Genomic DNA, 25,538 nt, shown 5'->3' with positions numbered 1-25,538 from the left:
ATAAAACACCTTATTTTAATGCGATAGCAAGTAGTGTGTCTTGAGGATCCATCTCGTAAGTGATATAGAAGAATACTGAAAAAGCAGCAAAATGCGATATCCTAAACTAATTTTGGTGTTTGAAAATTCTTTGTTCTTACTTTTATTTACTAATTTTAAAAAGTTATGGTTAAACTATTGGTAACAGTATTAAATATTTCCATATAACTGTGATATTCATAAACTGAGATTCCCCAGATAACAGCTACTCAGGACTACAAACTATTCAGACTTCACTAATATCAGCATCGAAAGATCAGGAGAAAGTAGAAAGTTCTTGCTGAACTAGCATAGTCATGATGTGCTAGAAATAGTTACTTAAGGAAAATCCAGTTAAGTTGAGATCCCTATTATTATTGAAAGGTTTCCATATTAATAAGTGAATAGAAATTATTTGCAATATTGATGATTGCAATGTATAAAGAAATGTCTGACACTTGAAACCATCTGCAAGCATGGCATTTTTTATACTACTGATACTGCTTTTAGCATTAAGTAAATCTTATGTCACGCAGTCATTACCTTGCATAGGAAGGTAATTAACAATCTCCACAGTGCCACAATGTACTAAGTAGGTTTTGTCATTTCTTTTTGGCCTACAAAATACTGCTGTGAGAATTCTACAGCATTTGAAGCATGGGTTTCTTTTTTGTTTTTAAAGATGAATTATTAGATCCATTCTTTTGGCTTTTTCTTAAAATAAAAGGCTAATTTTGCAAATCCCTGGAAATTGGAAATAGTGGAATGAATAATTTGTTTTCAGAGCAAATGCAAGGATCTAATCTGATTTGTGTTACAAAACTGAAGGAATTTGGAATGTTCTGTAGGAGTTGCATCTCTTGCTTGGTGCTGGAATTTAGGAACATATGGACCTTTTGGATTTCTGTCTTTCCTCTCTCCTTACAAGTACATTTATTCCAGCTTTTGCAGAAATAACCAGCTGCAGGCTTGGAGTTCAAGCTGTGTGCTGGATTTGGTTGTGTGAAAGGATTTAGGTCACTATGTCCTCCAGTTTGATCTTCTTTTTTTTTCCCCCCTGTTAATGAATTGTAGTTGTTCCATTTCACTTCAGCATCATGCTCGAGAAAATTCAAGCCAGTACCTAATAGAGAACAATATATGTAGGTCAAAGCAGAAAAAAATTAGCAGAGCATCTGCTTTTTCCTGCCATGGATCAGGTGCAAACCTGGCCTATGGAAGGGCAGGGGATATATGCTATAACTTTTTTTTTTTTTTTTTTTTTTTTTTTTTTTTAATAATAGTGCATCTGAATGAAAATACAAAATGGTGAAGGACTAATCTGGATTTATAGGGATTCACAGCACTTTGTAATCACAGCACAGTATGCTGGGGATATTTCTGATGGAATTGTAAATTTATCGTTCACAATGTGGCTGAAATGCTGTAGGGAAAAGGGACAAAACTATGTGTACCTCATTTTACCTTCCTATCTCATTTTTATTGTGTGCAGATTTACTTTTTTATCATGTATCCCATATATAGATGCTTGTCAGGCAAGAAAAACTGCTTTTCATTTGTATTACAGTTGTGTGTGTTATATGTCCCTGTAATTTTTTTTTCTGTGTTAGCATAACACTGTATGTATTTCTATAATTACAAATATGATTATTTTTATTTCTTAGGACTATTATGGGCCCTCATGGAATCAATCGAGCTGTTCACCGCATTTCTTTTTCTGATTGCCAGGATGGATTAGGTAATTAAATTGCACATTTTCTTTATTAAGACTAAAGTGGGTCTAAAAGTATCTGGTGAGCTTTCCCACTTCACACTGACAATAGCAGAAATTCAGTTTATCCATCTTTGAATTTGATTGTGAAACCATGTAGCTCAGTAGATGGAATAAACAACCACCTGCTTATTTTCCATTTGTTTTGCAGGAGTTAAAATTATTGGAGGTTATCGGGCACAAACAGCTGAAGATTATGGCATCTTCATTAAGAGAATCCTGCCTGGAGGGATTGCTGCTGTAGATAGTCAGTAATTGTTCTTAAAATTTGTTACAAACTTGCTTTATACTAAAAGCTCCTAGGATTGAACACCTTCATTTTACTTTGTGTATGAACACACTTAAAATAGCATGGGCTACTTACTACTAGTAAATTCCTAAACATTACATTTGGAAAAAGTTAAAATATAGAAGTGCTTCAAAAATAATCTTATAAATGGCTTTCTGGAATGTATAAAACAGTAGTATTTTTATACACTATAAGTCGTATCATAAATCGACTCTAAATTACAGCTGAAATTAAATTCTACAACTGGAATTGAGTTGAATAAAGTATTAATTCCAGTCTGGCAAATACCTACATGTTATGTGTAAATAATAAAGAATAGCTAAATACCATTAGTGGCTATTCTGGGATTAGTGATACTGATAGCCCTCACAATATTATAGTTAAATTAGGATCAGAGCCTCTGGTGCTAAAAGTCATGATATGTTTACTGCAAACTGAAAGGAAAAGCTCTGCTTTGTTATAGTGCTATAATATATGTATATGTACTAGATGTTCCCATTTTCCTGTTAATTCATAAACTGCTCTTAATTTCATTACAAGGCCGTTTGCTTACTGGAGACCTCATTTTAGATGTCAATGGAGAAAACTTAATTGGAGTAACCAATGAAAGGTAGGTTTACCCAAATGACTAGATATATATTAGGGTATGGAATACTATATGTTTTAGGCTGTAATGTATTTTGAATCACATTGACCAGTGATTAAAAGAGAACTCCACAGTGGTCCTTGGAGTTAGTTTTACCGGGAATGAAGGTATCCTGTAAGTCCAATTCCACAAAGCTGTCATGGAAGATGAAATTTACATGCCTGGATAATGACAAAATAGCCCAATTCTTAAAGCTGTATATGATAGAATGTATTTGAAAATAGCGCTAAAATATTGATCTGTTATAATGTTAATATTTTAGTAATTATGCATTGCTTAGTAATTATCTATTGCTTTCATATATTGCATGAAAGTAAATGATACAGCTAACAAAGATCAATTGTTTGTAATGAAGCAATTAAGGAGAAGTAGAATATATTTTATAGAGTATGTTGGGTGTTTTCTGTAGCTGGGTCGTTAGGGATCGATACAAAGCCTTACAGGGTTGAGTGAGATGCAAACAAAAATTGCAGTGTGCATTGCTAAGGGAAATCCTAGGCAATGAGGATACCTAAATACCCTGGTCTAGACGGCTCCTTGTCTGTGAAATCTGGGATCCTGGAAGAGATGTGGATAAAAAGGAAGGGAAAGAGATGGCAGTTCCAGTTTGCTCCTGTCATCAAACACAGGGTCACTGCAGAGCCTGTCTGTCACTCCCTTCTCCAGTGCTCAATGTGGGTTATGCTGTTGACAAGCTCTCTTCTCTCTGTCTGCCAGTGAAAACTATTATCTGCTTTAATAATCATTTGGTTTCCTACTGTTTTACTGCTACTCAGGGTATAATTCATGACATAACACTAGTGTATATATGTACTTTGTTGGTTTTTCCTCCTTTTAGGGCTGTGGACATCTTGCGAACAGCATCAGCATCCAATCATATGTCTCTGCTGGTTGCTAGAGATGAAGAAGCAAAGTAAGAGAAAAATAAAACATTGTTTTCAGAACATTCTACCTTAAAACTGATAAAATTCAATGCTATATCTAAGGCAGAGAGGGGAATTGTGTGTAGATTTCTTCCAGATTAAGAATTAGTTGTGGAATTGCACCAGATGTCACACCTTGCTTTATATTATATTATATTTTATATTTCTCTCTTTATTAGTGTAGTGGGCAATGAGAAATGAGCTGTTCTGTTTAGTTTAATTACGCTTTTCACAGCAGTTAAAGTGGTAAGCTCCACTTTCATTCTTGAAATGACTGAAACCTTATGCTACCTGCTAAAAACATTAAAAGCTATTTGCTGTGATAATAATATGTTGCTTTTCATTATTTTAAAATGTAAGAAGAACTAATAAAACTAATATTTGACCCCCTAGGAGTACGAAGCTACGATTTAAGCAGGTCTTACTAGCTAGAAAAGGCAAATATGATTCTCTCCTCCTCCTCCTCCCTCAACAAAGCTCACTTTTCAGTCTCTAATGACTTCTGAATTAGTCTGGATAAGTAGGTTAAACTGTTCAGGGTGGCAGGTAGTTCAAAATTCCTCTATTATGAGGACATTTATACTAAAATATTGCTTTAATCTCGTTATCTGAAGTTAAGCTTATAAACCAATATTAACATAGAATTGTGGGGCATATTAGGATGGAAAGAAGCCAGGAAGTCCATCCAGGTCTGTACTTGCTTTGGAGGTAGCAGCTGTTTCCTCTAAACATTTATGCAACTATACTGGATAATTTTTGGAAGGATACCTGCTGCTATTTGCTTTTCCTACAATGTTCTAAGTAATCTTTTCATAAAGGACATTTCTCTAAACTCCTTTAACCCTCCATGTGCCTTAAGCTTGTCTCTCTGCCCCTTTATTTTTGTACTTCCCAGACATCTCAATGACTCTATAGCCTCTGTTCTCTCCTTTTTTACCAGACAGTATAGATATGAGGTCCTCTCTTAATCCGCTTTTATCTAGAGCATGATGACCTAGTTCTTCTAACCTCCTTGAATATTTCAAATCCATCAGTTGTACAGTGTAGCACTGTCTATTTCTAGCATTGCATCAGGAAATTTTATTATTTTATTTTTAAATAATGTATTAAACTGAGATTTCAATAACCCTTTGTAGTCACAAGAATTATTGAGAATTGCAATCAATTAATTTCTCTTCTCTAACTCTGTAAGATTAAATTGCTGATGTTTCTGGTGTACATCATTCTAGATAATTTGGTTTCTTCTTAAAAGAATAAAAAGAACCCTTTTACTACAGAGGTGATTATAACTCAGACTGAAAAATTCTAAAAGATAAAGAGATAATTAAACCTTTTTACCAATATTCCATTTTATTCATAGTCTATAGCTGCTTCTTCTGTCAAATTGTCAAAGAATCTTTTTATTACCACAGAAAGGAGTTCCATCATCTGATGGACAAGTATGGCTCTCATAGTAACACTGACTCTGCAAGAAGTTCTCCAACACAACTATTGGCAGGTAACGATATTATTGTGCTTCTCATAGGACTATATTGATCCTTCTGTGGAGTAGGATATATAGTACTTAAAACAGTTTTCATTTGGGGGAAGGTGTGTTGGACCAGTCAGAGGTAGAATGGTAGGTAGAATATCTTCATACAGTTTGTACAATTATCCTTCAGGAAAGAGACTCAAAATATTTTGGGGGTTTTGCTTGTTTGTTTGTTTCCAAACTGGACAAAAAAAAATCGTCACTTGCCAGGTTTTAAAAAATGTGCTTTTGAAACCCTGCGTGCCTCACAATTCTTAGCTGTATAGGATCTTTTTTTAGATGCTTGTTTCTGTGTGCCTGTGCTTTCTTATATGAAAGTAATCCAGTGGAATTACTTACATGAATTGAAACAAATGTGTGCAAACATGTGTTTTATTTCCCTTTCTTTTTTCTCTCCTTTTAGCAAAACCTATGGACAGCCTTTCTTCTGGGTCATCCTCAAGGTCACAGAGTCCTCAGTTGCATCCAAAGGATATTGCTGTCACAAACAGCAGAAATGATTCTGTCCTAGCACCATCCCCAAAGCTGGCAAAGTAACTTCTGAAATGACTGAAAACTCTGTTGTTTAAACTGTAGAAATTGCTGTACTTGGTTGCTTGGAAAAATACTGCATTAAGCACTGAAATGCTCCATTTTTATTTTTGATCATGTGACTGATAATACTACTAATATTATAAATGCTTTCAGTCTTAACTAGTTATTTTTCTCCTCATTTTCCCATGTATTTATTGTTTTCAGATTAAAAGTAGATTAATTGAATTGTCTTGGTCATAGCGTGTCCTAACAGATAATGCCCCTGGTTTATATGTACACAGATCCTCCCGTAAGCCTATCTATAATACAGAGTTTAGTCTTGTGAAATAATATATTGGTTATTTAATTTTAAGTTAGAGTTGCCAAAAGTAATAACTGAAGTTGCTGATTTTGTAGTTAGTAGACACTGTAGTGCTTGAACATTTGGATTAAATGTCTGCTGCTTCAGTTTGATTGCTATAATACATATTTATGAAATCAACAAGATAAAGGTTATAACAGTTGTGACTCTTAATTGAGTATCTATCTTGAGTAATTCTGTTCTTTTTTTCTTTCTTTTCCTAGGGATAGTGTGTTTCAGATTATCTCTGTTTGTAAAGGAACAAGCCTAGGTTTGAATATTGTAGGAGGAATTAACAGAAATGAAGGTCCTTTGGTTTATGTTCAAGAAGTTATCCCTGGTGGTGACTGTCATAAGGTAGAAAATCTAAAGAACTTTTTTCATTTATTTGTTTATTATATGGTCTTCAGTCCCCTGAATTTTCCCTTTGATTTTGAACATTATTTCATATTATAAATTTATACATTTCCAATTTTATTGCTGTAAATATACAGTTTTGAGAACCCTAAGCAGAAGTATCTCATGACCGTGCAACCAGGGCATGATACAGAATTATTTATGAACTCAAGAGTAAGGTTAACCACTATCTTGTTCCCCGATTTACACAGGAGAAATATATGAATTTTCTTTAAGAGGTTAATTGATTCAAGTTAAATCATCAGGAATGGGACAGAGCTGTGGATGCATCTCTGCTTTTTTAATCTTGGATATTCAAATGGTTGTTTTCCTTGCAGTTAGAAAGCATCACTAGGTGAGATTAGAATAATAAGAATTTCTGGTGGTCTGGGCAATAAAAGGTGTCAATCAGTACTGATTGCTGCTTTTGTTTCTAACAATTGCAATACATAAACCATGACGATTTGCAAGTTAATAATAATAATAATAGGCAGAGTGCTCTTTCATCTGTTTCAAGCACACAGAACTGGTTTTCCAAGTGTGCCCTTTTGCATCCTGTGTTATTATGGTTATTTTGATGGATAGATGCTTGTGTTTTCTTACCAAATACATACTAATATCACCAGGAATGATTTTGCTACAAAACTTCATCTATAGCTATTTCTGACCCAGATTTTCTTGATTAAGGTTAATTGTGAAATGCAATGATAGGAAAAAAAAAAAAAGGCAGTGTTTTTTTCAAAATTTCTTTTAATCAAGAAACAGTAATTCTTTTGTCCTGTTTTATGGTGGCCTTTAAGACTTTTTTTTGTCATCAATATCTGATTTGAAGTCTATTCCATTTTTTATTAATGGAATTAGAATCATTAATCTGCAGTAGATTCTAATAGTAGCAATATTAGAGAGAATTGCCCCACCTTGACTATCCCAATGTTTGATAAACCTAGATAGGAAATATATTTTAAGTATATGCCACAGGAGGGCAGCATTGAAGTTCACATCTTTTGATAGGCTGGCTGTGATCAGAATAGCGGATGCAGGACTTTGTTACCAGGAAGAAAACACTAAGAAGAAATTTAGTAGAGCTCTGTCATAGCAGATATCAAGCAGATAAACTTTAACGCATGTGTGTATTGATATAAATCCTTCTAGCCCAGCTTAATTTTTGTGTTTCCTAAAAATTATTTTTTGCACAAAGTTTGTTTCATATCTATAGACCATTTTTGTGTTTGATTTCTTAGAATCAAATATGTAATTAATGCATTACATTAGAAAAATATGGCAATTCTTAACAGACAGATGTGATTAAAGTGCTGTACTTAGACAATTCTTCCTGTAACATTATCAGTTGATGGAAAAATGTGTGGAAAAAATGTTTGATTTTGGTTTGTTATGGATTAGGACGGACGATTGAAGCCTGGAGATCAGCTCGTATCCATAAACAAAGAGTCAATGATTGGTGTTTCCTATGAAGAGGCAAAAAGTATAATCAACAGAACAAGTACGAGGTAATTGTATTTGTCAGCTTCTAAATCTCCAAAATGGTTGTGTGTGATACTTGTATTCAGAAAAATGTAAAACGTTTTGCCATGTGTGATTAGAGAAAAGAAAAGGTATATTCCTGTTTCTGAAATACACAGGCACTGTTATGACACTGTTTCTTATAAAAAGGATAAAATGTACCATTTATCCCTGTATAATTATGGGAAACTTCCCTTTTAAAAGAAATGAAAAATATACTATATGTTTGTGCTAGTGATAGGACATAGAATGTCCTTTAAAAAACATTATCATACATAATGTTTGGGTTTTTTTTTTTTTGCAAAAAGAGTGTATCATGTTATGAATGATGTATGTACGTTGTCTTGTTTTCATTTTAGATTTGAAAGTTTTTGGGAGATAGCTTTCATTAGACAAAATGAAAGTTATTCAGAGGAACTGCAGCGACCATCCAGTCTCTCAACATCATCTTCTGTAGTTTATGGAGAGCAACAGGCTGCAGTAGTGAGTCCCCTGGCATCTCCTAATGGGAAGCTTGTTTCGAGGTTCACCACTAATGCTGTGAGTAGACTTACAACACCTGGTAGTACTGAGCAAATAGTTGTTTTCTGAATTCTGCTCAGATTTCAGTATAGGATTCTTTTAATTTAGTTTCCATTCAAGTAGGAAAAATGACTGACCCCTTTCCTGCAAAATATTCGTGCTTTGGAATATCAGGGCTCTTCCAGATGCCATGCTGTGTAACAGTAGAATAAGCCAAACTGATGAGCAGAATAAGAATACTAGTTGACCTGTGATGAGAAAACAAATCAACCGAAGGAAGCATTAACTGAATTCTTAAATGCAAAGGTTTTCTTTGCTGTTTCCTAGGCAGTAAAGGTTAAGAAGGACGTATTTTCTATTTAGTCAATTGTATATTTCAAAGATAGGGAATCTTTACTTACTATGTATGTGTGAGTAGAGATCTCACAAGTTACACCTCCTCCATGGTAATGAGATTTTTGATTAAAAACCAGAATCCATTCATTATTTTAATTCAAACAGTTCACCCTTGCTGTAGAAAGCAGTGTTGAACTTTCAGCAAGAAAGAACATTTTAGAATTACTCCATTTTGATTTTTTTCAAAGATCTTTCCGCTTTATAGCTTTTTTTAACACTAAATTTTTTTGAACAAAGAAGAATAAAATGTTTCCTATTAAGTATGAAGTCAAAAGAGGCGATTCTCAACTGTTCTTATATTTATATTTGAAACTCTTTCCCATTTGTTCCTTCTTACCAGAAATATAAACATAAAAACAGGTTGCCCATAGAGACTCCTCTGTGAAAATATTCATTCTCCATCTGTGAAAATATTCAAAACTCGCTCAGCTCTACAAGTCCTTGATCTAAATTGGCACTGTGTTGAGTGTGCTTGCAATTGTGTATGGGCTGGACCACTTACTTTCATGAGTGATTCCTTGAACATGAAACAAGCAAATTCCTGTTTGTAGGTGCAGTGGATTTGAACAGATACTTTTGACTTCTTTTCTTCTTTTTTTCTTTAATGGCCTTTCTCACTGCCCTCACCTTGTGCAGCCCTTCTGCCAGGATTGTTTTAACCTGGCCACTCCTTTGCTTCTCCTGCCTGCCTTCCTTCTTCTCCCTCTTTTGGAGGTTAATATGCACTTCCAATTCATTTGTGCTTGTTTTATTTTGTTTTATTTTTCACTTATTACAGGAAATAGCATTTTGTGACTTGATGCTTTTTTTCTTTTTCCCCACTCCATCCCCCTCAGATGGAAACTGGAATCAAGAAGAGAGAGCTATCTCCAATTGGAACCGTAGACAGCAGCCCTACTGATGTGCCTGCCTCTGGTAACTTCCAATTTAATTCTTTTTTTTCCTTTGATAACTGTCCTATAGAAAATATAACTTAGTCCATAGACTTTAAAGAAAGAAATATTGGGCCTTTTTGTTTTCTTTTTTTAGTATCACATAAAAACCCTAAGTTTTATTTGAAAAAAAGGTCAATCTATTTAATTTGCAGCAGACTTGGTCTTTAGTAACTAAATGTTATCAGTTGTTATATGATGGTAATTGCAATAGGCTCAGTTGAAATCAGATAATGAAGACTTATATGTAGATCAAGATTAGGTTGCCATAGAAACTATTCTTCCATGATATGTTGAAATTCTGCGGATGTGTACGGTCTGCACCTTAAAAAAAATCCCTGAAGCATATTGAAAGGATAGAAATACATGCAAACTTCTTTAATGTTTTGTTTTGTTTTCTAGTTTTTAACAAGTAGAACTCTAGAGTGGAGTTTCCTGAATGTATAAGGGACTGTGGTGTTCAAACAAAGACAATATTTATTTTGATCATATTTTAAAATACATATTTTGATTTTTAAAAAAGGAAAAAAGTAAAAGGGAAAAAAATCAGCAGTCTGACATGATCAGACTGTTTAATTTGATAAGTGTAGCCTTGTGGGTTTTTCTACGTGAAGACCTGAACTATGTTCTTCTGACAATAGTATAGATGGTATATCCATAGCAATAGCATAATACCTGCCCCTCCAGTTGATCTGTACATACCTAAGAAAGGAGAGGACTAATATATCAAGTCTGATTCATTCTAGAGGTTCCTATACTGCCATTGTTGTACCTGGGATTATTATGACCCATATTAGATATCCTAGTTCTAAGTGAAACAATCTCCATATTAAAAACCTGATCAGTTTGCTCCCTGTTATTGCATATGAACTTTTGAAACCAGAGAGACTGTAAGATTTATTAAAGCTTTAGTTTATGATGAGAAAGCTGTTTGATTACTAATCACAAAAACCACAATACAACTAAGTCAGAGGTATAAAGCAGAATATGTTCAGATTATCAGACTCTTGATTAGTGTTATACAATACATGGAAGGGTCGCAGTTGCTTAAGAGAGCTCAACAAAGACCCAGTTTATTAACATCTCTGAATAACACAGAAATAATGACTGCAGAAATCACTACTAGAACGGGAAGTGGAAATTCTTAACAGCTCCAGTGTACTGTTTTCTGTCACTTTTTCACTTTAGTCTTACTTAATCTTTTCACATAGCACATCCTTAGTCAAAGCTGTTATTTCTTACTGCCCCTTTTCAAGAAGAACCCTGAAAAATTCAAGGAGCTCTGGAATTTTAAAAAATTCTGTAAGAAAAATGAGCATAATCTTGAGAAATTCTTGCAGAAATTCTTGCAGAGAGCTTTTTCGTTCTGAGATGAAAGGAAATGTGCCAATTCACTGGATGTCCTAGCCCACTGTCTTCAGAATTTAATATAGCTTGTGAGAGGTGTTAGTGTCAGAGATTTTCAAGATGTTTTCGTTTATGCTTTGGCATAGAAAGAGAATGTAAATTACTTTGAGCTTGGAAACAGATACTCTGTGAAATTAAAAAAAAAAAAAAAAAAACCTCTTCTGTTCCATTAGATTCTAAAACTTTTCCAGTTTTCAAAATGTGGTTTTTGATTTGAGCACCACTCTAATCCATTAATGAATAATAACTTAATGTTTAAAATATATACAAAATATATTCCATTTTCCTGTGCAAAATTGTGGTCAATTAATGTGTTCATTCAAATAAAGAGTAATACATTAAACAGCTAAAGAAATTGCAAGTTAGCTGCCACTTTTGCCTGTACTCTCTGTTCAGAGGCATCCAAATGGTGCCTCTTCTTCTGTTCTTCAAGAGCTAAGTTTCAGAAAAGATTATTAGAAAACAAAACCAGAAACTCAAATTTCATTTAATATTTTTTTCTTCTTAGTTATCTCCCCCAACCACATTGATGATTATGGGCTGCGAAGGAAGAATTTCTTGAACTCCACAGTTCGTCTCAAAGCAGAAAAGCTGGAGAGGGTAAGTACTTTTGATTTTGGTGAGTTTTTTTTCCCCACCCTTGCTGCATATAAAGCAACCGAAGAATATTTCTAGCTCAGTAAGCATGAAGGCATAAAACAAAAAAAATCTATTTGGATAGTTCTTTCAGGTTGCAAACTGATGCTTCATTTTATGTATTTGACAAATAACTGTTTTTGACGGTCTAGTTAGTGTTTAACTCTGTTATCTTCTAGGAATCTGAGTGTCCACCATGATTTTTAAGGCGGTTTCTAAGGAAAAAGGGTTTTACACTCATTATACTCATTATTATCCAGGGATAAATAATATCTGAATATCTCTCAATTAGAAGGAAGTCATAAAGAGTATCTGGAATAAAAGTGTTGTCACTGAGAGGATATTATGATACAAAAAGGCTCTTTGAAGTGGAGGTTTTTAATTACTTCACCCATGTTCCTATAGTCATTATCCCTAGTCCTTTTTTTTTTTTTTTTTTTTTCCTTTTCTCCAAATAAGTCAAATAAGTCTTCCTTTTCCAGGCATTGAATTATCTTGGGATACAGCCCACAGATGAAGAGCAACAAGGCGTAAGACAGCAACTGGAGAAGGATTCTGACAGAACGGTGTCTTTTGGAGGTAATGATTTGTTAATTGCCCTAGAAAATGATGCAACATAGAAGTATAAAAATGATAGGTAATACCAATTCATGCATATCTTTTTATTAAATATCCTTCACATCTATGTGTAACTACTGCAATAAAAAGTAACTCTGAGGCAGGAATCTTTTTTTCTAAATTTTCTATATTTCTAAATTTGCCTTTCAAATAGGACATCTTAATAGTGAAAGGATTTTTTTCAAAGAAAATGCTTTGTCCTTAAGGAAAGATTTCATTTAAATGAAGTATGAAAGCCGTTCGTGTTTTAAACACTTGCTATATTTACTCTTATGTCATAAGATGCTTTGTTATTAGTCACTTTCTTAAGCTCTTAAGAGTTCTTAAGCTCTTAAAGATTCCAGTTTAAAAGTGAACTTTCATCCCAGGACCATTTAGAATATTTTGTTCATGTTTATCATGACCTAATTTAATGTTCATGCTTTAAGAGTAGTATCCAAGAAAACTGTAGAAGAATTAAGAAGCTAATGAAGGACAGGCTCTGTATTTATAAAGAGTTTCATGATATTAGCAGTTGCATTATATTTGGTGATACTAATACCAAACTGAACGTACAGACTACAGCAACACAATCTAACCTCTTTTTTTAGATTTTGTTCAGGTTTCAAGGAGTCTGTTCTCTTTGCAATTGAATGCAACAGATGGTGACCAAAAACCTGCAACATTTGGAGCCAATGAAAATGCCAGTTTTTCAGATTCACAGGTAAAGTACAGTGCTTAACTGTCATAAGGAGATTATTGGAAAGCTTTTTTTTTAAGATTTCCATCTGAGACAAATTTTTAGAACTGTTCTACATCAAAACTTTCTTTAAGATAACCTAGTTTCTGTGAAGCTTTTTGAAGCAACCTACTTGGAAGGAAGCAGTTCACGTAACTATTTGTGATTGTCAAGAGTATGGACAATAGTGAATCACTGAGATTTCTTAAGCGGGCTGTGTTTTGCTACTCACTGTGTGAGTTAGACAATTATGGAGCCTGGTGGCTTGAACTTCCATACTAAGGAACAATAATGTTATTGTTCTATGAAGATAAGGTGGTTAAAATTTTAACAAAAAAAAATTGTTAAGCATTTCTACAAATGAATATTTTTGAGTATGTTTAAAATTAAGATTATGCTTTATTGACAACACCTTTTAAGAAAAAATAATGTAAGTGACTAAGAGGTGCAGTTAGCCCTGGTTTCTAACTCTTCCTATTTAAATATGCACAGTTTGTGACTTGTGATTTGTTGGAGGATGACCTGGAAAGGATTAAAAAAGAAAGAAATGAAGCTTTGAAAGAAATCAGTAAATTAAAGGTAATAATTTTCATTACTTCTAAATTATTCAAGAAAATTTCTTTTTTGAGTGATTATCATTCCAGAATTTCCAAAACTGACAAGGATCTATCTGTGGTGGCCCTATTATTACTAAGTAAAAACTGAGAATAAAAAACTAACTGTCTCTCTTTCAGACCTAATCATTTCTCGTTCCCCCTCCCATCCTTCTTTTCTGGACAGGAGGAATTGTCCGAATCTGTGAGTTTACAGAAACAGTTAGCAGAGGAACTACAAGCAGTCAAGCAGGTATGTTGGAGTTTTTCAAAAATGGATAATTTTGAAGATTTGTCCTATGTCCTTCTTCATTTATAGCCTGTATTCAAAACCAGGTAACTTACCTGTTTGCTACTTCTTCTAACCAACATATCATTATCAGCAGGTTTTCTTTTACTGAGCTGCTTGGCCTTACTTGCCTACACACACTCCTTGTAGGTTTCTGTTAGTGCTGTCTGCTCCATCAGATGTCATAAGTAAAAATGCAACGATTGAAAACTGTTTCTTCTCCCATTACATTAGGACTAAGTTTACATTTTTGCTTGTAACTGTGTATTTGTTGAGCATCTTTAATTTAACCTTCCATATAATATAACTGCTTTCTTAGTTAATATTGTTGTGTTGCACTCTGCATACTGTGAGACTGCAGTCAAATAAACTAGATTGGTTTTTGATTGAAACTGAATTGGAAGGTGTGTTAGAAGAGCTCATCTTAGGTTTGCACGTGCTAGGGGTGTTCAGTCTGTCAATGGAGTCTAAAGCTTTTACAAGGCAAAAACATTAAACTGCAAATTTTATGGCCATCATTTCCTCAGCACTGAATGTTTCAGTCTATCTGTGGGCTCTTATCCGTAAGGCAGACTTAGCCAAAGGGTATTTAAGGTAAATAGCTTGTTTTGGGTGAAAGCAATACCCACGTTCTACCACATGAGGCCCTCAAACTTTTATTTTTCTGGAAATTACTGTCATGTGACTTTGAAGGTCACATTTTGCATGGAATAGTATAAATTTCCAGAGGCTAAATATTAAGATTTTCTCAGAACTGCTTTAACTATTTGGAATTGAAAAGGATCAAGATAATGAAATGAAAGGGATGTCAAAAATTACAGGTAATTTCAACAATATTTTATTTTGAGGCCCTTTTTAGGAGGTACTAGCAGACTTGCCATAGAAATTCTAATGCTGTTTACTCTTTTTGCACTGTCAGGTATTTTACACACTTTTCTGTAGCTCAGGGCAGAAGTTCACACCTTCCTTTTGATTGGTACAGAAAGCCATAGTGGTAGGAAGTATATTTTAAAAAAAATAGGCAAATACTTGCATTATAATTTTACCAGTGTCAGGGATCCACAGTAGACTCATGTTCTGAATTGCCATCAGGAGGATCATCTAAAGCAGCCTTTTTTTATATGAACCTCTGTGCCACAGTTCAAGAAGTCTAGTCACTGAAAACCAGTGGCTGTCCCTTTGGGAAATGGTGTTTTGATGCCATTTCCCAATCATTCCCAACACCATTTTCCAATGTCCCAATGACATCTCCAAGTCATGGAGTGGATCAGACTCGGAAAGGGGCAAGAGGGAGTTTAGAGACCTGATGGAATCTGGGCTCCTTGGAGATCTCTTGTGGCAGCCTGTCCCACCTGCATGAAGGGCCAGCAGTGTTGTCCGTCCTTTGGGCATCATCCCACCCTTGGGTGGCATCTCAATAGATGAGAGTTTGGGGAAGACTCATTTGGTGGAAAAAAACTAACATTTGCCTTGGATGACACTGGCATCTTGAGTAGTTTGGAGCAGGGTGTCACACGCCCTAGGGACACTCTTCTTGTGTGGCACGCGGTGAGTGTTGTGCAGATACAGGTGCTATTTCTGATTGTCTGCTTCATATAGGAGCTTTTCTTTACAGGAACTGCATTCATTTATACCACTGAGTGTGTGTTCCAATACTGCACAATATACCAGTATCTAAAAATAAGTTTCCTTCTATGATTCTTTGAAATAGCAATTTCTTGTATATCTTTTAAACAGCATTAAAGCTATAGGTGCATGTCTGTGTTTTCAAGGATGAACCTCTGTGGGAAACACAAACAAATGCTGCCATTTTTAAGAAAGTGTAAGTGCAATTTCTTACTGGTAGCAGCTTCATACCAGGTTAAGCCAAATGGTTCCATCAACCATTAATACGGGCAAAATTTTAGCAGCTGCAGCATCTCTTCCTCCTACAAGCAACCTAATGGGCCAGATGTGTTGCTGAAGGATGCTGCAGTTCATCTCTTTTTCACTGTGGATGCTAAGCCCAAGTTGGGTACCCTGTTAAGTTGCTGCACTGCAATCTTTTGTAGCAATGCGACTGGGAAACCTAGTGATAGCATTTCCTTTTGGGCCGTTGGAGTAAACAGCTCCAGTTTATCAGAAGGTTTTCTTAATTTAATCCTAGTGTGGCTAATCGTTACATTGTGGTATAAGAATCCCTTGTTCATTAATTGTTTCTTTAAGTCCTTTCTTGTTGCAATCTGATTATACTTAGTCTGCTGTTACAGAGAAATTAATATTCAGGAATTGGTTTCTCCAAACACAGTGCATGAGTAAAGACAATTCTGGATTATGAGATATTAGACTTATATCTCGAGGAAGTTATATTGCAAAGTGAAGGCTTTGTTTTGTTACAGCCATTCTTTTCTTGTGACGTTTCTGATGTCAAGTTATTTAAATAATTCCTGTTACAAGAAACGTTTTCTTACGGTATAAGAAAACCTGACTGAAGAACTGGTTGACTTGGATTTTTCAGGAACAGTGGGTTCAGTGCCAATTACAGAAAGCTATTTCCTAGTTACAGATTCCCAGTGTCTCTTTCTGTTCTGCCCCTGTCTCCATCTAGTTGCATTTCCAACCAGGATACAGTTATAATAATAGAATATAATAAATAAACCAGGAATAGAATATTCACCTAACTGTCCTTGACTGAGGAATTTGTACAAAGAATTTTCACTTCTGTGAATTCATTTATTTAAAGATTATAACCTTAATAATGCATTCCTATTAATTTATTTTGCTGCAGTTTAAAAGAAAACTAAGGGGAAAAATAGTTTGGTGTGTTGGTGCCAGTAATCCTGAGAGCACGCTGTATGTCTGCATGTGTCTATTTTTTTTCTTTTCAATGGGGACAGTTTTGGATGTAGATAGCTGTGATGAAATAATTTAAAAAGTTGTGGCTGAAAAAAGCTGTTTATTTTTCTTCCCAAAGAAGCAAGTGCTTTCTGATAAAATTTAAGAAGGAAAGGAAGGAACTTGACATACGTCACCGTATCCAGTTTATTGCATTAAGTTTAATTAAACGTTAAGGCTCGTAGGAGTTTATTGATTGTGTACTTTGAGAAAGACATGAATAAGGACCCCTGTTCTTACACAGTTTACTGCAGGCACTCTTAACAACTGCGGATAGTGAGATTCTGTGTTAGCTGATCATCCAGGAGTTAGTTGAACTAGCTTCTTCCAGAAAGTATGCGTGTATCGTCCTTTTTACTTTGATTTTTTTTGTGTAAGGCACGTCATTCATACATATTTTAAGAGTAATTTGGACTGAATACCTTCTAAAGTGCATCTAAATTATATGGGGACTCTGATTTAAGTGTAAATTAAGGCAGTAATAATCATATATGAAATTATGTATCATTAAAAATATTTTCTTAATACAGAAGTGATCAGAGTAACAGTGCCAGATACATTTCTATTAAAAAATTCATTCCGTTAAACGTACAGTACTCATGGAATTCATGATTTAACTCGTTAGGAAAATTGTCTCTATTTTCAAAAACCTGTTCTTTCACTGCACATAGTAAATTTAAAAATTAAGAAATGAATCATCTAATCATCAATTCTGAAAGGCAGCCTTAATGACAACTGCAATATTCTTGAACTAAATCCGTACTCGTCCTCTCTCTAGTTCTTTTATCAGGTGCTGCAGCTTTTCAATTAATTCTGTCATTTATAGGAAGCCAAGGCAGCTGTAGAAGAGGCAAGAGCCTTGCGAAGCAGGATTCATCTCGCAGAAGCTGCACAGCGGCAGGCCCGTGGAATGGAGATGGACTATGAAGAAGTAATTCGCCTGTTAGAAGCTGAAATCGTAGAGCTGAAGGCTCAGCTCACTAATAATTCTGGCCAAAATAAAGTAAGCAAAGCAGTCGCCTGTCGTAGTTACCATGGTTTCCTCGCTGTTGTCATGTGTCTTGTTTTCATTTTCTTTTCATTTGCTTTTCTAAAGTAGGTCACTGTTTGTCTTGTATTATTCAATAACTGGAATGATGCGTAGTGAAGGGGGTAATGCAAAGTGTACGAGCCTTTCTTTATCCACATATCTTTTGACTGGGAAAATAGGAGCCAGATGCATATGTGTCCTAGGTCAACATGACACGTCGCAAGCATGTTCCCAACGTGGAATTACTGTTAAATTGCAGATATCGCTTCTGTAAAGACTGTACGTGTATGTGTAGGTTTTGTACATACGTAAAAATGACCTCAATGTTTTTATTTTTTCATTTAGAAAGTAGTAATAATTTCAATACTCTATTTTGATTTAATTTGGACTTAATCAATGCAGTCTTTTAAATATGATTCCCCTTCCCTTCACTATCCACCTGGTCTAAAAGAGTGAGGTAGATATTACTTAAATGGTGAGCTTTAAGAGGTTTAAATGTAAATTTGATTTTTAGTGATCATGGTATTTTCTTAAATTTGAGCCTGTTTTGGCCTAAATCTTTTGTTCAGCAGACAGTTTGGCCAAACAAACCTGCCCAGAAACATAGGAAGACCTTCCTCGTGGTCCTCACATAGGAACAGTCCTGGGGACACAAGCTGAGACGTTGGGGCTCCAGCACTCGAGCTAATGAGGCAGTGTAGCTGGGGCTCACATTCTGTGCAGCTGAAATACAGAAAGGAAGCTGAACACTGATCAATACGTTACACAAGTGCATGTAGAGAAATCCTAGGGGGTAATTTTCTCCCAGATATGCTGCAATAACTCCACTGGGCAGCGGATGTAGCCATCTGGTTTAATGGACTGAGTTTATTAGCGCACTTGCCATTTATGCCACCCTGCTGACAGGTACTGCCTGATCCCTTCCCTTCAAACTATCCTAAGTTTCAGCTCCATTAATATATTTAACTTGTTATTTTTGTTTACTGTAATACCAAAAGCTGGAAACTATAGTAAATTTAGGAGCTGATATTTAGGAGCTGATTTTCTAGCAGATTAGGCATGCTTGCCTTGGGGAGAGCTACCTTTTTTTAATGTTACATTAAACCTTTTAGACATTAATTTCTAATTCTCCATCTTGTATCTATGTCAGCCCTACAAGAATATGATTCAAAGGAAAGCTTGAAAATAATATGGACCAAATATCTTTCCCAGGATAATATCCAAGACTTGAGAAAGAGAGTTACAGTGCTTGACTGCCAGCTGCGGAAATCAGAATTGGCTAGGAAGACCTTTGAGGTGGCTACTGGAAAGTTGCTGCAATTTGTAGAGGTAACTTAGCCCATTATTTCTAGAAGCATTTTATTTGCAAAAGTTGCATGTTGACATTTTTGAGGATTAAACATAGTAAACTGTACACGAACACTTTGTGGAGACAGTTTCACAACTTGAAACAACTTGATAGAAATGAAAGTAGTGTTCGAAGGCAAGTCCATGTAGGAGTTTATTTCATTTTTGTATATACGCAGAACAAATGGAATTAGAAATTTTGAAACTATGTTAATTTCTGTGAAATTCTGATACTACTCCATTTAAAAGTTACTCTTTTAGTTTTTCTTTCTATGTTAAAACTAGCACACAGAATCCCAGAATAGCTGAACTCGGAACCAAGTACTTGCAAGCATCTAGTTCAACCTGTCCTGGTCAAAGCAGGGTCGAATAGAACAGGACCTTATCCACCTAAGTTGTGGAGTTCCCATCCTTGGGGATATTCACAATTTCCTTGGGCAATCTGTTCAAGTGTATCCTACCACTCAATGCATCTCCTCACAATATAATATGAAAAGATACTTGGATTAATCTATTTTATTCATTATGTAAAATATTATGGATAATTACTTAATGGGTCTGAAATATTTATCTTTTTCTAGATGAAATGATTTTGTTGAAATGGAACAGTTTGACAAGTTCAAGATATGTCAGGCTTTGACTAGATTCAGTGCCAAGAATTTGCATGTGTGTGGATTAATAATTCCAATCAGAGTCTTTTTCTGGAAATACCAATTACATTAATATTTGAAAAATATGAGGCAGCAATTCTGAAAAGTGCTAATAGCCAGGACAGTAACTATAAATGTTTATCAACCTTCATCATTTTGTAAGCTCTGTAATCGTTCTTTTACCAGAACTCTTATTGTTGAGGAATGGAAAGATGAAGGGGATGGAATAACAAGGGTCTTTGAAGTCAACAGGAAAATTGGGTGCTCAAATCAATGTTTGTGATGTGCACTGTTTGTGTAGATATGGAGGAGGTATCAGTCTTGCATTTTATGATGACAGAGAATTACCAGCATAGAAATGCATTTAGATTCCATTGCTGGAACAGGCAATTATTGATGGCACAATGAGTGCAAAATGCTTTTACCCACCTGGGCTGAGAGAGACTAGGCAGGTTGTAAATACATGTGAATCCTCCCCTCCTCACCTTTCACCCTCGCCCTCCCATCCACCAAATTAGAATATTGGTTTATAAAGTGTTAACTTCTTGACTGTGACCAACAGGTTGTGCATGAAATACTCTCAGATAACTCTGCTTCCTCGACACTTTTAAGGTATGCAAATCTTAACTGTGTTGCAATGAAATGACAGTTATTAATATTTAAAAACTTAACTACAGATTTAGAAGTGTTCACAAAGTCATCCTGTAACTAATTTTCTTGTAGTTTATTACCATGTGTTTCTGAATGTCACTTCTACTAGAGGAAAGAAAAGTATGTTAAGTTTTCAGGGTGAAGTTTCATTAAACACTGGAAAGAGAAATTAAAACAGTTTGGAACTGCACAGCTGTGGCCACCTCCATGTTTCCATTAGTGAATAATGCTATACCGAGGCATAGGTAGAATTATAAGGAACTCTGTAATGATTTGAAATCTGTTTTTACCTCTTGCAAAAAGTTTGGAGAGAAGCCCAAGAGATTTTCACATCATAATTAGTCTGATAACAGATAATAGATACACATTTTTATGTATATAGGTAAGATTTACTATCTTTCATTTTTAAAAAGGTGCTTAAGAATATTGCACAAGATTTAGAGCAACATTTAATACTTTATAATTTCAATGTCATGTCACCTATATCTCCCATATAGTATGCCATAAATAATCTATGTACCTGTAAAATGGTTTTGGTCTAGATGCTGCCATATTTTTCAGGAAAGCTCTCAAGTCTATGAGTGAAGGTAGTGGGAACTTAATTTCAATAAAATCTTCAGGATCAGCTATTACGCTGTAGCTATTTCTGTTCTCTCATGCTAATCCTAATCAATTAAATGCAATTCCCTTTGGCACTGCATGAGAGCAATGTTATATGTTTTATATAATCATTTTTTAGTAAATGATTGAAGTGTAAACTACAAAGCCAAGGTCAGAAACTGATTCCCTAACAGACTAGAAGATAAAAATTGGTTTCCTAAAGCAAGGTCACTTCCTAAAAGCTAATATCAAGATTACTTTCAAGCAAGTTACTTATCTGACATGCAGTAAGTTTTTGACACTGGATTTTGAGGGATGAGATATGTTATTACCTCTAACATGAACTCCTCAATTTGATGATAAAAATCTCTTTTGTTTGTAGAATGAAATCAAAACCAATTTAGAAAAATCAGTTTACTATATTAAAAGTAACATTTTCCTTTGTGATCTTACTATCCAACATTCCTTATTTTCTGCTCTTCAGTGAAAGAAGAACAACATTGTCTACTAAAGCGCTTCTTGCACGATTTGGAAGGATTGGATCTACTGTCACAACAGCTCTTGCAGCAGAAGCCAAAGACCTTGCCAAATCTGTCCGTGCCATTTTGGAAGTGGATTGTGAGTATGTGTGTTCATATACACATAAATACTTTTGCCAAATATTATGCTTTTCATTTTGATTCTCCTCTTTCTGTCATGTGCACAATTTCTCTACTTTGAGGTTCATAAATGAGATGTTAATCTAAGAAACCTGAAGGAAGAAATGGAGGTATAATGTTAAAAGGTAACTTAAATTCTACTCAGTAGCATCAGCCTTCCAAAAAAATATGCAAGGGATTTTTTTCGGTTTAAGATCACCTTGCTCTAAGCACTGGGGGAACAAGTCAGTAGTAAACATCATGTAGGAGTGAAGAGATTTGGGTTTGCTTACTCAAAAGACATCTGAAACTCATTGATATCGGTAGAAATATTTCCATTGAGCTTGGTGGGCTTTGAGCAAAAGTCATGTGGTAAGTTCAGTATGAGAATATTTCAGAATACTAGCTCTAAAACCAAGTACTTTAAACCACACCTCTATATTCAGAGTGACATAGATCCCTCTTCCAAGCCATGACAGATGCGTCAGAATGAGACAGTTTCTTTGAGTCTTCAAAAATCTGATTACAGCTTCTAAATCAATTCAGCAGCAGAGAAGTGTTAGAGGTTTTTGTTGTTGTTGTTGTTTGTTTGATTGCTTCATTTTTGGTTTTGTTTTAATTTTGAAATGGATGTGAACTGTTAGACTCAATCACTCATAGCACCAGAAGAGAGTGAAGGTTGAAGGGATGAACATATATAGAATACAGTATCGTAATAAGGATGATTGTGGTGGCAGTGATCATAGTGATCACTGATCACTGGCAGTGATCATATTCTTTACTCATTGTTTGGGAATCAATTTAGGTTGTTTGGGAATTCATTTAGATGATTACTGAATAAATACATTGGTTGAAGAAACTTTTCAAGATGTTAAAAAAAATACATTGACAATATTTATACATCATTTGCTTGTTATATCAAACAGTGTATGGAGGAGAAAACAAAGTAAGAAGATAAAACATTGTGCAGAAGGGTCCAGAAAATCAAAATTAAAGTGACTAGAACAGATAAACACAATAGCTGTGGCCAGGAGAGGGGGGAGATGATTTTCCACCAGTGACAATGGAAAGTGCTCTGTCACATTAGGTTGTTTCTGTCACACTGCCCAGGAAATCATGCAAGGAATACACTTCAATTGCATTTGGGAGTAAAAAGTAACATGTGGTTGTGTCAAATATAATAGATAGAGTTCAGATTAGAGAGCTCTAGAGGCATAGCATGGACCCCTCTGTAAACCTGAGAGTTTAAAAATAGCTTTGCAGAGCAGGATTTAAAGATTGAACGTCATCATTCTGGGTTCATTCTGATCTGGAGAGTATTACAGATAGACTTGGGCTCTGACGAGCTTGTGTGTGAGATTAAAGCTTTAAAGCGCTCTCTCTCTCTCTCTCGCTCTCGCTCTCTATCTCCCTCTCAAAAAAAAAGGGAAAAAAGAAAAGGCAGTTAAGGCAGAGTAGCTGTGGAACAGCATTCTGTCTGCAGTGCTCTATGCCAAATTCTCACAAAATGTTTCTCATGTGATCTTCCTGCAGATGGGCTGCCCTAAAAAAGGGCTGTTGTGGATATGCCAGTTCATAAATGTCATATTTCAAAGAAAAAGACAATATACTGAATATTACTTTGAAGTGTAAAGATTCTCTTTTTCCCTCAAAAAGGTGATCTCAATATTCACTTTATGCAAGATTAAGTAAAGGCACAACCAAAATTATCTTGCATCTTTTTGATATACTTACGGTACATGTGAAGCCAAGTCTAAGGTTTAAGGTCCAGGCTGTGCATGGTTGTTCCAAAAGAATATTGGTTTCTTTGTTACAGATCATCCTTGACATTCAGGACAGAATGACGTATGTGTGAATTGGCCACAAACTGTCCTCTTCCAGCATAATAGCACTGCTTTCTGCCTGAGTGAAGAGCCTTAAAGTTCAGTGTATTCTTCAAAATCTGCAAGCCTAATTTGTGATTGTGCTGTAGATCATTTTTCAGATTGATAGGTGCAATGACATTAACTGTTTGAAGTCAGTTTGGCAATTCCTTAAGGATTCTGTTTAAAAAAGAAAAAAATCATTTTGTATAAGATCCGCAGGACATCCCGAAATGCAGATACGAAAATAATACACAGTATAATCAAGATCATCCCTTGAAAGGTTCATTCTTCATCATCTTGAAGACTGTTAGCTATTTTTAAACTAAATCCTGGGAGGCTTTTCTGCTTTGCAGAATACGAGCATCTCCTGAAAGATGGTTAAAAAAAAAAAAAGCACTTTCGTCATACAAACAATAAATAATGCCTCAGTGAAGAACTGTAGCATTTAAAAGTAGTTGCTGGCTGCACGTAATAGTCTACATGATGAAAATCATGCTCAAAGGAGTTAAGAAAGTGTTTTCTATTACACAATTTAAAAAACTGCGTGGTATTGATAATTTCCAGAATATGGTTGCCCTTGGGACTACTTCATGATATAGAAGCAAAATTTCAAAAGTTGCATTAAGGCAGTGCAGGTTTCCTTTTCTTGTTTGCTGATTTCTCACTTTGCTTCTACCCAAAATACAACTTGCTCTTGTTGATACGATTCTAGTCATCAGTAGCCCATTAAGTGCTATAAAGCCTCTCCGCTCAGCAGGAACCTGAGAAGTGCGTCTTGAAACATTTTCTCACATCATGATCCTTTAATCTATTGTCAGGCTAAAATCTGAAACGTGGGTGTTACGCCGAAGTTCACTAAAATGATCTTGAAATCAACACATCTCTCAAAAATCCTGTTGTGGTGTTCTCACTGATATTGATCTTGCAAGTCATCATATATAAATACATTTATTTATGAGCATGCTCCAGGCAGAAGCTTACCTGCCTAATTTTGGGATTTAATTTCCTATTATCTGTAAAAAGAAAGCAGTGGAAATTGTGGATGGTCAGCACAGATTAGTGCCTTATCTCATGCTAAGTTGCTCTTGATTTTCAGGCCATAGACAAAGTCTTGTCTTTTGGTTGCTAACAACTGAAATATGTTATGGACATATTGGACATATGGACATATTCCAGTTGGAATGTGGAAGCTGTGCACTTCTTTGGCTTCATTTTTCCTAAGTACATTATGGTGAATTGCCAGGGTCATTCTGCGTTCAGCGAATCCTTAGCTGTACCTTTCTGTTCAGTTGGTGTGGGTGGAACAAAGCAGGCAAGTGGCCGGTCTTTGCAAACCATTTTGCTGCTTTGAGGAGAGCTAATGTTGTTAAAAATTCATATTCCTTTTACTTATACATTGCAACCTAGATTTTAAATTATGACAGAATTAATACTAGATTATTACATTACACTATTACAATTAATGATATTTTCATATCAAGAATGCAATTTTGTACAGCTTTTTGACTCCTGTTCTTCAGAGCTCTGAAAAAGTTGACCTGAGAGCACAGGATGATTTTCCACCCCCCTCTGTATGTCAAAATACAGATGTCAAAATACATGGATAACTTTAAGAGGGGTAGGCACACCTTGGCTAACCTTAGTGTTTTGGGAATTAGGGTAATGATGCTAAAATTGCAGTCGTAGAGACTGAACCTCAAAATACAAGTCCTCAGGTCAGCCTCAGAGAGTCACCTTATTGCTCGTGTTTGCTGGAGCTCATGCTGCTGTGTGTATTTGTATTTTGAGCATCAGAAGGAGAGA

The 25,538-nt window shown here is 35.2% G+C and overlaps 1 protein-coding gene across 5 annotated transcripts in view; it reads left to right on the top strand.

Moving 5' to 3' along the window:
* STXBP4 (syntaxin binding protein 4) overlaps positions 1-25,538 on the top strand; it is a 53,410-nt gene that overhangs the window by 6,363 nt on the left and 21,509 nt on the right. For 4 of the 5 annotated variants that reach the window (XR_003250616.1, XM_026046899.1, XM_026046897.1 and 1 more), the window contains exons 3-21: positions 1,683-1,756; positions 1,941-2,036; positions 2,619-2,688; positions 3,563-3,637; positions 5,060-5,145; positions 5,582-5,711; positions 6,277-6,409; positions 7,850-7,956; positions 8,329-8,509; positions 9,724-9,802; positions 11,735-11,826; positions 12,345-12,441; positions 13,071-13,183; positions 13,691-13,777; positions 13,979-14,044; positions 17,781-17,957; positions 19,197-19,313; positions 20,544-20,593; positions 21,717-21,850. Coding sequence is in view for 4 of the 5 variants with exons in the window: in XM_026046899.1 (XP_025902684.1) it covers positions 1,683-1,756; positions 1,941-2,036; positions 2,619-2,688; positions 3,563-3,637; positions 5,060-5,145; positions 5,582-5,711; positions 6,277-6,409; positions 7,850-7,956; positions 8,329-8,509; positions 9,724-9,802; positions 11,735-11,826; positions 12,345-12,441; positions 13,071-13,183; positions 13,691-13,777; positions 13,979-14,044; positions 17,781-17,957; positions 19,197-19,313; positions 20,544-20,593; positions 21,717-21,850 (1,964 nt within the window). In the remaining variant the exon portion in view is untranslated. Of the gene's footprint in view, positions 1-1,682; positions 1,757-1,940; positions 2,037-2,618; positions 2,689-3,562; positions 3,638-5,059; positions 5,146-5,581; positions 5,712-6,276; positions 6,410-7,849; positions 7,957-8,328; positions 8,510-9,723; positions 9,803-11,734; positions 11,827-12,344; positions 12,442-13,070; positions 13,184-13,690; positions 13,778-13,978; positions 14,045-17,780; positions 17,958-19,196; positions 19,314-20,543; positions 20,594-21,716; positions 21,855-25,538 lie in introns of all 5 variants that reach the window. The other variant, XM_026046900.1, reaches the window with a different exon arrangement.

Source organism: Nothoprocta perdicaria, unplaced genomic scaffold, assembly GCF_003342845.1.
Source record: "Nothoprocta perdicaria isolate Ctin4 unplaced genomic scaffold, notPer1 scaffold_46, whole genome shotgun sequence".
Lineage (NCBI taxonomy): Eukaryota > Metazoa > Chordata > Aves > Tinamiformes > Tinamidae > Nothoprocta > Nothoprocta perdicaria.
This window is presented reverse-complemented; position numbering and strand designations above follow the sequence as displayed.